General features: G+C 41.2%; 1 protein-coding gene across 1 annotated transcript in view; it reads left to right on the forward strand.

The window, feature by feature from the left end:
• The window catches only part of DCHS2 (dachsous cadherin-related 2), a 394,236-nt gene that overhangs the window by 361,228 nt on the left and 20,060 nt on the right, over window positions 1-12,948 (forward strand). The window contains exons 17-18 of the mRNA XM_044300255.1: window positions 8,490-8,620; window positions 9,544-9,830. Coding sequence (XP_044156190.1) covers window positions 8,490-8,620; window positions 9,544-9,830 — 418 coding nt within the window. The remainder of the gene's footprint in view (window positions 1-8,489; window positions 8,621-9,543; window positions 9,831-12,948) is intronic.

A 12,948-nucleotide genomic window follows, 5' to 3' on the forward strand; every position in this document is an offset into this window, starting at 1 on the left:
CCGAGGGCTCTGCTGTCTCTGGCATTCCCATACAAGTGAATGGGCTGGTGGCCGCATGCAGTGTACTCTCCACTGATTTCTATAGGACTGCTGAAAATAGCCAAGCGCACTTGCCTGGCTATTTTCGGAAATCCCACAGAAAAGAATGGAGAGCATGTCACGCATGCAAGGTGTGCTCTCCTTCACTTTCGAGGACCCGTTCTGGAAATTAGTGCGGGTCTCTGACTTTGTTTGTATAGCCTAGTGATATGCTATCAAAGTCCCAGATGACAAACTTTTAAAGCATTGACTTTGTTACCCACAGCTGTGTTAAAGAAATGTTTATGTCACATTTATTGACATGAGAGATATAAGCCAAAGGACAGTCCTTAGCAACTATACATCAAGACTACTTGGATATAAAAACAAGTAAAAACAAAAATTCCAGTTAGAGAATCGAGGCTTGAGCTCCTAGGATCTTGGTGATCATGATCTGACCCATCAGCAAAATGAAGGGGCAATGACACATGCTGGAGCTCCACAACCTCATTACTGCAGTACGCAAAACAGTGAGGTCCATGTGATTATGGTTCTATGACAGTTCAACCAGCCTCATTAACATGCAGTACCAGACACACTTACTGTACATGGACATTACTATTGTGTTGAGATACTGTAGTGAAAGAGATATGGCAATGCACTTGATTCTGTTGGTCAGTAGGGCAGGGGTCTTCTTTGAATAGTGTGGCATATTTTCATAATCAACTAACTTTAAAGTCAAATTTCACAAATTTCCCTCAAAAAATCCCACTGCCTATTCACACTTTCCACTGGCACTGAAATCCCATTCTTTTTGAAGAAGAGGAATTGGGGATTTGGTTATCTTAAGCTGGTAGTTGCAATTTATATTCTTTATAACAAAGCAATATTTTTATAGGGTCAACAACATATTTGGGAAAAAGTGTGGAGTCATGTGCCAGTACAGGTGCCATATTTATAAAGCAATTGGTTTTCGTAATTCCTTGTGTTAGTTTTCACACCAGACATTTATTTTCAGAGTTTTGTTTTTGTAAAGGAGCACCATGTCATAGATAAATTCAGAAAAGATGATTTTAGCACACAAAAAATACACTGCTCATACTTGTATCCAGGGTTTATGACCAAATCCAGCAGTGATGGCCATGCTTGCACACTATAGGAAAAGGTTTCAGTCTCTCTGGTGGCCGTGACCACAGGAGCACACATAGACACATGTGAGCAGTAGCTCCGATCCTGGCCACCTTGTATCTGCTGAATACAAGCAGTGTATGATGTGATGAAAAAATTTACTAAGCCAGTAAAGGAGGCAATACGGACAATCACAATACTTTAGTAAGTGCCTTGTATTGACTTTGTCTACATGGTAAATGCCGTTTGCTAAAGTCAGACAACCCCTTTAAGCTAAGCCTTCAGTCAGGCTATGACACACACAGGTCATATGGGCATATAATCCGTGGATGTGTGAATCCACCCTGAAAAATTGCTTTTGATTTAAGACCCACAGAGTAATTATTTTATTAGCTAGGGAAATTAAATGATCAGCAATCACTGTAACCAACAGCTCTCCAGTCTTAGGGCCTACTATAAAGCTCCCCGTACTCTATCTCAGTTTTCCAGACAGCTGTACTTATATCATGGTTGGTGGATATTGGGGTTAACTAACAGCAGATTGCTCCGATTTTCAACTGATATAATTTTGCAACAGTACACTTGGCAGCCTAATTTATAGATATTTTTGGGTTCAATCATCTTCTTGTGTTCTCATAGTTACATTTCTTTGAAGACTTTGAAATCGAAGACAGATTTATGTTAGGGTGGACAACAGGGAGAGAACAAGAACTAGTGTTAGTGATTGTTGGCAGAAGGTATTTCAGTGTGATGCCCAGTGAGTGGTGGGGGAATGGAACACTCGCTGAGATTGACCCCCAGCCCCAACTGTGTGAAGTTCTCAGGTACTGATAGTGCTTCCAGGAAAAGTCAGAACCCTTGGTAATAACATAGACATTTGGTATTAGAACTCTCAGTTACTGTATTAAGCCAAATAATGTGATTGTCAAAATTAGCTATTTTAACATTCAGTAGTTCAGTATTGTTTTACAATACAGTCAGTAAAATAGGATAGAAAGACAGAAATAATTCCATGTGTTCCATATAATCAAGACAGTAATGTATGAAATGATATTGTGGAGAATGTGCTATGTCAACAATGATAAAACATGCTGCCTGCACATTTTGGTCAATGATATAACTGGCAAGAATAGCAGTTGTTACTTTACCCAGCACCTTAAGGCCCCTTTCACACGGGCGAGTATTCCGCGCAGATGTGATGCATGAGTTGAACGCATTGCACCCGCCCTGAATCCCGACCCATTTATTTCTATGGGGCTGTTCACATGAGCGGTGATTTTGACGCATCACTTGTGCGTTGAGTGAAAATCGCAGCATGCTCTATATTTTGCGTTTTTCACGTAACGCAGGCCCCATAGAAATGAATGGGGTTGCGTGAAAATTGCAAGCATCCGCAAGCAAGTGCGGATGCGGTGCGATTTTCACGCACGGTTGCTAGGAGACGATCGGGATGGAGCCCCGATCATTATTATTTTCCCTTATAACATGGTCATAAGGGAAAATAATAGCATTCTGAATACAGAGTGCATAGTAAAATAGCACTGGAGGGGTTAAAAAAAATAAAAAATAATTTAACTCACCTTAATCCACTTGATCGCGCAGCCGGCATCTCCTTCTGTCTTCATCTTAGCTGTGTGCAGTAACAGGACCTGTGGTGACATCACTCCGGTCATCACATGGTCCATCACCATTGTAAAAGATCATGTGATGGAACATGTGATGACTAGAGTGACGTCACCACAGGTCCTGTTACTGCACACAGCTAAGATGAAGACAGAAGAGATGCCGGGCTGCGCGATCAAGTGGATTAAGATGAGTTAACGCACCCGCATATTTTCCCGCAACGCCCGTGTGAAAGAGGCCTAAGGGTCCATTCACACATCCACGTGTGTTTCGCGGATCCACAAAACACGGACAGCGGCAATGTGCGTTCCGCATTTTGCGGACCGCACATTGCCGGCACTAATAGAATATGCCTATTCTTGTCCGCTATTGCGGACAAGAATAGGACATGTTCTATTTTTTTTGGGAACGGAATTGCGGACCTAGAAGTTCGGGTCCGCAATTCCGTATCCGGGCAGCACATCGTGCTGCCCCATAGAAATGAATAGTTCCGCAATTCCATTCTGCAAAATGCGGAACGAAATTGCGGACGTGAAATGGACCCTTAAGGACACCGATAGCATACATGTGGACTAGAGATGAGCGAATTTCAGAAAAATTAGATTCGGCCAATTTGCCACGAATTGCGATTAAAAAACGGCTATTTCCGGGCTGCATAGAGCCTTTATATGGGTGTAGAACACCGTGCCTTGCAGTAACAGGTATAGGGAGTGTGCTGGGGTAGTGAAATAATACTGTCAGTCAGTATGACATGCAGATAACAGGCGTCACTCTTAGAATCACTGCACACTTCACTTATTTGGGCAGTCACGGGGCCAAAACTGACCAAATAACTCAAGTCTTAACTCAACCTTACAGGTAGATATTAGGGCCAAGAAGAAGTGCACTCCTTTTACACCGTTGTCAGACGATTCCACATAGATGTCTACATGACCTGTTCTATTAAATGCTTATACAAGTAGAGCCCCCCCAACAGAATGGAGAGGGTGTCGGCAGTAAGTTTGTGTTGACGTCACTGATTATTTTGCCCTTCCTCTGATTCATCAGAACAATAACCCCCAAGATCCACCCGTATGCTGTCTGTGGAGCATCCGCCTTCACTCATTTGCTCAATAATCCATCAGTATTGCTAAAGCACAAAATAATAATGTAATATTGTAAAATCCGGTGTCTCCATGATAAATCTGCAGCGTGGGAGCCCCATGTTGGCTTCTACACACTTTCAAAATAGTCCTTCAGTGGGGCGAATAGATGCCGGATGACCGGGACACTCCATGACCTTCCAAGGAGCAGCTGTCGGGAGCAGCAGTTCATTTCTGAGACGTCCGTATAGTGCGGGGGGAACCCTCTGCATCTCCTTGCACCACAGGATGCCCTCCTTTTGATTTCCATGATGACTGGAAACCCGTGATGTTTTCACCAGAACAAGAGACCGGGGCCTGGTTGGTTGGTTTGAATCTTGAGTAACTTTGCGTGGAAGTTAGAGTTCCCCAGGTTTGGCCAAACTTCAGGTCAAAGTTCGGGTTCGGGACCCAAACTTGCCCCCGAACTCCTTTGAAGTCAATGGGGACCCGAACTTCACTTTATTGTTTTCTGGTAAAACATGGTTATAGAGGAAAATAATAGCATTCTTAAGACAGAATACAAAAAAATAAATAAACTCATCCACTTGATTGCGCTGCCGCAGTGTTTTCTATCTTCTTTCAGCAGGACCTGCCAAAGGACCTGCGATGACGTCACCGGACTCACCACGTGGTGAGAGCGGTGACGTCATCACAGGTCCTTTGGAAGGTCCTGCTGAATGAAAATAGAAGGACCTGCGGTGACGTCACAGAGCTTACCAGGTGGTGAGCGCAGTGACATCATCGCAGTTCCTTTTGCAAGTCCTGCTGAAAGAAGATAGAAGACATTGTGGTAGTGCAATCAAGTGGATGAGGTGAGTTGTTGTTTTCTTCCCCCTAAATGGCCATATTCTTTTGCATTCTGTCTTAAGATAACTGAAAATAATAAAATCACCTAAACTGAAGTCCGGGTTCGGGTCCAGGTACCTAAACTCGCAAAGTTTGGTACGACCCCGAACTTTGCAGTTCGCATTCGCTCATCCCTATTCAAAATAGCAGGTTGAGGGGCACAGCAGTTAAGGGGTATGTTAAAGGAGTTTCATAGGTTATAATCACTTCGATAATATTAGTTACCCACAGAAGGTAGTGAAGATGTAATGATACACAAAGCACCAAGACCAAGCAGACAAATGGAAAACTTCCTGTTATATCAACTGTAGGTGACATACTGTAAAGGGGTTGTTCACAATTAACCATTTTTTTCCACCCCATAAACAGTGCAAAGCTTGTCTATGAGCTGTGTTTTTTACTGAATTGAATGGGACATACAGTATCTAACAAAATATTTTATTCTATCTTTTCATTGAACATACTCAAGATATGACACTTTTGTACAATGTACAGTAGTCAGTGTACAGCTTGTATAACAGTGTAAATGTGGTGTGCCCTCAAAATAACTCAACACACAGCCATTAATGTCTAAAACGCTGGCAACTAAAGCGCTTACATTCCTAAGTATAAATGTATACATGGCCAAATTGTGCCCAAAATGTCAATATGTTGTGTGGCCACCATTATTTTCCAGCACTGCCTTAACTTTCTTGGGCATCTGGTTCACTAGAGCTTCACAGGTTGCCACTGGAATCCTCTTCCCCCTCTTATGCTCCTCCACCTTCCATTTGAGGATGCCGCACAGACGCTCAATAGGGTTTAGGTCTGGAAACATGCTTGGCCAGTCCAGCACCTTTACCCTCAGACTCTCTAGCAAGGCAGTGGTCGTCTTGGAGGTGTGTTTGGGGTCGTTATCATGTTGAAATACTGCCCTGCGGACCAGTTTCTGAAGGGAGGGAATCAGGCTCTGCTTCAATATGTCACAGTACATGTTCCCTCAATGAACTGTAGGTCCCCACAGTCGGCAACGCTCATGCAGCCCCAACCATGACACTCCTGTAACACCCCATAGTGGTGTTACCACTTCTGCACCCTGATACTGTCTTTAATGGTGTAATATAAATGTCATCTTTGTAATTCTGTTCCAGGTTCACCACAATGTGCATCTATAATATTGTTTTGCAACTGTATATGCAATACAGTCCTGATCAAAAGTTTAAGACCACTTGAAAAATGGCAAAAAATCATATTTTACATTGTTGGATCTTAACAAGGTTCCAAGTAGAGCTTCAACATGCAACAAGAAGAAATTAGAGTGAGACAAAACATTTTTTGAGCATTCAATTAATTAAAAACAATGATTAAACTGAAACAGGCTGTTTTTCAGCTGATCCAAATTTTAGGACCACATGCCTTTAAAAGGCCAAATCTGTGAAAAGATGTGGATTCATTGTCATTTTCTGTCAGGTAGTCACACGTTGTGATGGCAAAGGCAAAAAAACTCTCCCTTTTTTAACGTGGTCGGGTTGTTGAACTGCATAAGCAAGGTCTCTCACAGCGAGCCATCGCTGCTGAGGTGGGACGCAGTAAGACAGTCCTTTGGAATTTCTTAAATGATCCTGAGGTCAAGTGGAAGACCCAAAAATATTTCATCAGCACTGAGCCGGAGGATCCAATTGGCTGTCCGTCAAGACACTGGACGATTCTCGACCCAAATTAAGGCCCTTACTGGTGCTGACTGCAGCCCCATAACCATCAGACGGCATCAGACGGAGACTGAAGGGCTTCAAAAACAAAAAACGTCTTCAAAGACCTCGTCTCCTTGAACGCCACAGAACTGCTCGTTTGGACCAAACATGGGACATTCCAAGGTGGAAGAAAGTTTTATTTTCTGATGGGAAAAAATTTCACCTTGATGGTCTTGATGGTTTCCAACGTTGCTGGCATGACAAGCAGATCCCACCTGAGATGTTTTCTACGCGCCACAGTCGAGGGGGAGCCATAATGGTTTGGGGTGCTTTTTCCTTCAGTGGAACAATGGAGCTTCAGGAAGTGCAGGGTCGTCAAACGGCCGCTGGCTATGTCCAGATGTTGCAGAGAGCATTCCTCATGACTGAGGGCCCTCGTCTGTGTGGTAACGACTGGGTTTTTCAACAGGACAACGCTACAGTACACAATGCCTGCAGGACAAGGGACTTCTTCCAGGAGGATAACATCACTCTTTTGGCCCATCCTGCGTGTTCCCCTGATCTAAATCCAATTGAAAACCTTTGGGGATGGATGGCAAGGGAAGTTTACAAAAATGGACAACAGTTCCAGACAGTAGATGACCTTCGTGCGGCCGTCTTTACCACTTGGAGAAATGTTCCCACTCACCTCATGGAAACGCTTGCATCAAGCTTGCCAAAACGAATTTTGGAAGTGATAAACAATAATGGCGGAGCTACTCATTACTGAGTTCATGTTTGGAAGTTGGATTTCTGTTTTGGGGGGGTTTAGTTTTTTTTTGGAGGTGTGGTCCTAAACTTTTGATCAGCTGAAAAACAGCCTGTTTCAGTTTATTCATTGTTTTCATTAAATTGAATGCTCAAAAAATGTTTTATCTCAATCCCATTTTTTCTTGTTGCATGTTAAAGCTCTACTTGGAACCTTGTTAAGATCCAGCCATGCTAAATATGTACATGTAATATGCCTGGTTCACCAGCATGTTGCAGCATTTCTGGCAGAGCTATCTTAGACAGAATGGAACTCACCATTCCATTCTCCCCCTTTGGGCAGAAGTGGGCCAGTCCTGCTTGCTACCAGAAGGAGGGGTGGCAGTTCTAGTTTGGGCCAGTTCAGACTCCATGTTTGAGATGACAGGAAACTAACCTATTCCTTGGCTGAAACTATGTCAGACTAAAGATTGCAGTGCAGTATAAAGCTAGCCTGTCAGTACAGCAGAGAGAAAGAGATAAAAGCAGAGTTGAGTTTGCCTGCCAGTTTATGCTAAAGCCTGAGACATTGTCACACTAACGAGTGACATGACACCGGGGAGGGAAAATGGCTAATTGGGCACAATTTGGCCATTTTCACTTAGGGGTGTACCGACTTTTGTTGCCAGCGGTTTAGACATTAATGGCTGTGATGTTGAGTTATTTTGAGGGCGCACCAAATTTACACTGTTATACAAGCTGTACACTGACTACTTTACATTGTATTAAAGTGTCATATCTTCAGTATCGTCCCATGAAAAGGTATAATGAGATATTTACAAAAATTTGAGGGGTGTACTCAATTTTGTGAGATACTGTAAATACTCCATTGTCGTCCTTGAATGTCCGCCAAGTTAAATTACTGTAAATATCCATATACATTCCCTTCACAATCTGTCTGCCGTGAACGGCACTTGCTTTCTGACTTTGCTATTATCACTGTCAGTGTATGTTGTCTTTGGCTTGTGGTTTTACTGATAGTGTGACAAATTGTTATCTGACCTCACAGCTCAACTCTCCATGTTAGATCTTCTCATGAGACCACTGCATTGGTTTGAAGAGATTTATAAAGACTAGAGTACCATGTAAATATGCACAGGTCTAAAAGATCTGTGTACGGTGTGCTGAACTTGTTGAATGGTTACATATAGAACAAGTCATAAATGGATCAGATTCAATCACAATGACACACACATGGGCTGCATCAGTCTTGCAATATGGATAGTTTGCAATCTGCAGAGTATTTATTGAGAATATCATGATGTGTTATAGCTTCCACTGATTTGATTTACAGGCTGGTCCTCCAAGCTGCTGATAGAGGATTTCCAAGTCTTTCTGCAACGAGCATCGTAACAGTACTAGTTATTGACATCAATGACAATGCCCCTACAATACCCCCGCTGGAGACAGCATTCATTCCTGAAGGTATGTCACCAGATAAATGATGCAGTCCTTTACAAGCTTTGCAATCTCATGAAACAATGCAAAGCATTATGAAAACACCACTTTTATGACTGCAGACAGTTGTATTAGTAAGAATTATTCTAATGCTACATTGTTATTACTATTATTATTTGTAATAGAATAAACTCTATTCATATTTCCTTTCAAAATGCATAGTAATCTGGACATTGGTCCTATTAATGTGCCATTATTACATATACTGTAACACTTTCCCATTTTTTAGTGCTATTTTAATGGGTATCAATTTGTAGAAAACACATCGGAATGAAATGAGGCAGTAATTCAGCTCTGATCTAGCACCCCCTGACAAATTCTGTGCAAAATCCACACTGGGATGCTGAATACCCTCATGGTGTTTGGTGGGTAGTGTACCATTCCTGTGGATTAGGCACATGCACTTTTGTGTACCCAGCAGTAACAGCATTTATCTCTGATATTGTAATTATTACATCATTGATGTGTCTAAGCACAAGCTCATCATAACTTCAGGACATGCAGAACAGATTGCATTACAGTAAGGATAGAATTATAAGACCCAGGCACCTAAACCAAATGTGAAAAAAAGGAAGATTATCTGAGTTAAATGAGTTTCAGTAAGGAACAACCTGGAGATAAGCTTTAAGTAGGTTATAACCCTAAGGGCTATGGATACCTGGGCTGTCAGGAGTTCAGAGATAAGGCTACTGATCCAGCTGAAAGTGCAGATCCCTGATAGATTTAGTTTGAGGCACAAAGCCTGCAGATGCACTGAAACTCGAAAATGAAGAAGAAAACCTGTTAAATATTGAAAAAAAAAATGTTTTTGTATAGCCCAAAATAATTAAATGTTTCCAAAGTTGCTTTCAGTTGTCATAGGTAAAGGTACATTTTATTGCACATTTCAGATGCTGCCCCTGGCTTCAATGTAGCTTGCATATCAGCAAACGATGTGGACCTGAAGCCAAATGTATTGTATAGTTTTACTGAAGATGGAAATCCTGGAATGAAGTTTGCCATTGACAAATACTCAGGGGTTGTAACCCTCATTGGTGACTTGGACTATGAAGAAACATCGCAATATAATTTGAGGGTTCAGGCCTCAGATTGGATGCATCTAGCTGAAGCAGAACTCATCATTGTTATTCTAGATATTAATGATAATCCTCCATTATTTACTAAAGATTCCTACAAGGTAAGTGGAGAAATCTTTTCCAGGGCTCCTGTGAGAAGTTAGGAGACAGCATATGATGTAATCAAATGGAAGGTGTATCATGTTCAGTATCTAATATTTGTAACAAGTGAGTCTTATATACAGTCATGTGAAAAAATTAGGACACCCTTTGAAAGCATGTGGTTTTTTGTAACATTTTTAATAAAAGGTTATTTCATCTCCGTTTCAACAATACAGAGAGATTAAAGTAATCCAACTAAACAAAGAAAACTGAAGAAAAGTCTTTTCAAGATCTTCTGTAAATGTCATTCTACAAAAATGCCTATTCTAACTGAGGAAAAAGATAGGACACCCTTGCCCCTAATAGCGAGTGTTACCTCCTTTGGCTGAAATAACTGCAGTGAGACGGTTCTTGTAGCCATCTACCAGTCTTCGACATCGGTCTGAGGAAATTTTACCCCACTCCTCAATGCAGAACTTTTTCAGCTGTGAGATGTTTGAGGGGTTTCTTGCACGTACAGCCCTTTTCAAGTCACCCCACAGCATCTCAATGGGATTCAAATGTGGACTTTGACTTGGCCATTCCAGGACTCTCCATTTCTTCTTTTTCAGCCAATCTTTGGTTGATTTACTAGTATGTTTTGGGTCATTGTCATGTTGCATGGTCCAGTTCCGCTTCAGCTTTAATTTTCTAACTGATGGTCTCACATGTTCTTCAAGCACCTTCTGATACACAGTAGAATTCATCGTGGATTCTATGATGGTGAGCTGACCAGGTCCTGCTGCAGCAAAGCAGCTCCAAACCATGACACTTCCACCTCCATGCTTCACAGTTGGTATGAGGTTCTTTTCTTGGAATGCTGTGTTTGGTTTACGCCAAACATGTCCTCTGCTGTTGTGTCCAAATAATTCAATTTTGGACTCATCTGTCCAAAGAACATTATTCCAGAAGTCCTGGTCTTTGTCAACTTTATCTCTGGCAAATGTCAGTCTGGCCTCGATGTTTCTCTTGGAAAGCAAAGGTTTCCTCCTTGCACACCTCCCATGCAAGTTAAACTTGTATAGTCTCTTTCTGATTGTAGAGGCATGTACTTCTACATCAACAGTAGCCAGAGCCTGCTGTAGTTCTCGAGATGACACTTTAGGGTTTTTGGAGACCGCTTTTAGCATCTTGCGGTCTGCTCTTGGGGTGAACTTGCTGGGGCGACCAGTCCTGGGCATGTTGGCAGTTGTTTTGAAAGCCCTCCACTTGTAGACTATCTTCCGGACAGTGGAATGGCTGATTTCAAAATCTTTTGAGATCTTTTTAAATCCCTTCCCAGACTCATAGGCTGCTACAATCTTTTTTCTGAAGTCCTCTGACAGCTCTTTTGCTCTCACCATGGTGCTCACTCTCACTTCAACAGTCAGGAGCACACCAAACTAAATGTCTGAGGTTTAAATAGGGCAAGCCTCATTCAACATGCAGAGTAACGATCTACTAATTATGTGCACCTGGTGTGATATACCTGTGTGAGATCTGAGCCAATTTAAGAGGGAATACATGTGAGGGTGTCCTATCTTTTTCCTCAGTTAGAATAGGCATTTTTGTAGAATGACATTTACAGAAGATCTTGAAAAGACTTTTCTTCAGTTTTCTTTGTTTAGTTGGATTACTTTAATCTCTCTGTATTGTTGAAACGGAGATGAAATAACCTTTTATTAAAAATGTTACAAAAAACCACATGCTTTCAAAGGGTGTCCTAATTTTTTCACATGACTGTATAGCTTGAGTTCATGAGAGTGTTACACAGACAAATTCTTGGTATGGAAAATGTGAAAAGCCAAAAAACAGTGCATGTCTTGTAGCCAGAACCCAGACATGTGGTCACATTTTAAACTGAATCCAAGCATGTGCCCAAAATGTATCTCCATCATGTACTTTCCTTTCTTACAAGCCTAAAAACATATGGTATGGGATAAAATTTAATAACCCAATTAATCATAACTGAAACCAGTATTGCTACAAATCTGTGATATCTATCAGAACCATGTATTACACATAACTTCGCCCAATTATTTGCATTTGAAGGCTTTGGATACCTTTGGGACATTTGCCATTTCTTTGTGGATTTGTGTTTTACAATAAAAAGTTGTTCCACTTGTCTTCTGAAGCCTGCATGTATTCTCATACACTGCAGGCTGCTCACTTCTGTTCTGTGTGAATCCATCAGACAAGCTCTCTGCAGGTTCTTCCTGTAGTCCTTCTCTCTGCTCTTCTGAGTGATGCTTTAATAAGATGTTTAAAATGCCTGATATCCCTTTTATTTAAAGTTATTTTATTTGGCAGTAAGGGCTTAGATTTGTGCTCAGAAAAGCAGTTTGAGGGGCTACAGCCATTAGAACATTTGTCTGATGGGTTTAACACTAAAAGGGAACTAATTGCAAATATGTTTATTTTTATTGTACAGTATAGCCATAGCCTTTGAAGACATAGGTAATATTTGTCATATGACTTTTCAGTTAGGTTATATGCAATAGGATGAAAAGCTAAGATAAAGCTTATCTGTCAGTAAATTATTTTTTTTTAAACTTCATTAATGATCCTGTAAGCATAACAGTCCTGTAATTAACAATGTTGCTGCATTATACTAATTTACTGTCTGCTTTGGGAAAGTTGCAGTTATACTCATCCATGTTGTTTCAGAGACTGAATAAGATATACAGTGGGGCAAAAAAGTATTTAGTCAGCCACCAATTGCGCAAGTTCTCCCACTTAAAAAGATGAGAGAGGCCTGTAATTTTCATCATAGGTATACTTCAACTATGAGAGACATAATGAGAAAAAAAATCCAGATAATCACATTGTCTGTCTGATTTTTTTAAATAATTTATTTGCAAATTATGGTGGAATATAAGTATTTGGTCAATAACAAAAGTTCATCTCAATACTTTGTTATATACCCTTTGTTGGCAATGACAGAGGTCAAATGTTTTCTGTAAGTCTTCACAAGGTTTTCACACACTGTTGCTGGTATTTTGGCCCATTCCTCCATGCAGATCTCTTCTAGAGTAGTGATGTTTTGGGGCTGTCACTGGGCAACATGGACTTTCAACTCCCTCCAAAGGTTTTCTATGGGGTTGAGATCTGGAGACTGGC

Source organism: Bufo gargarizans, chromosome 1 (assembly GCF_014858855.1).
Source record: "Bufo gargarizans isolate SCDJY-AF-19 chromosome 1, ASM1485885v1, whole genome shotgun sequence".
NCBI classification, from domain to species: domain Eukaryota; kingdom Metazoa; phylum Chordata; class Amphibia; order Anura; family Bufonidae; genus Bufo; species Bufo gargarizans.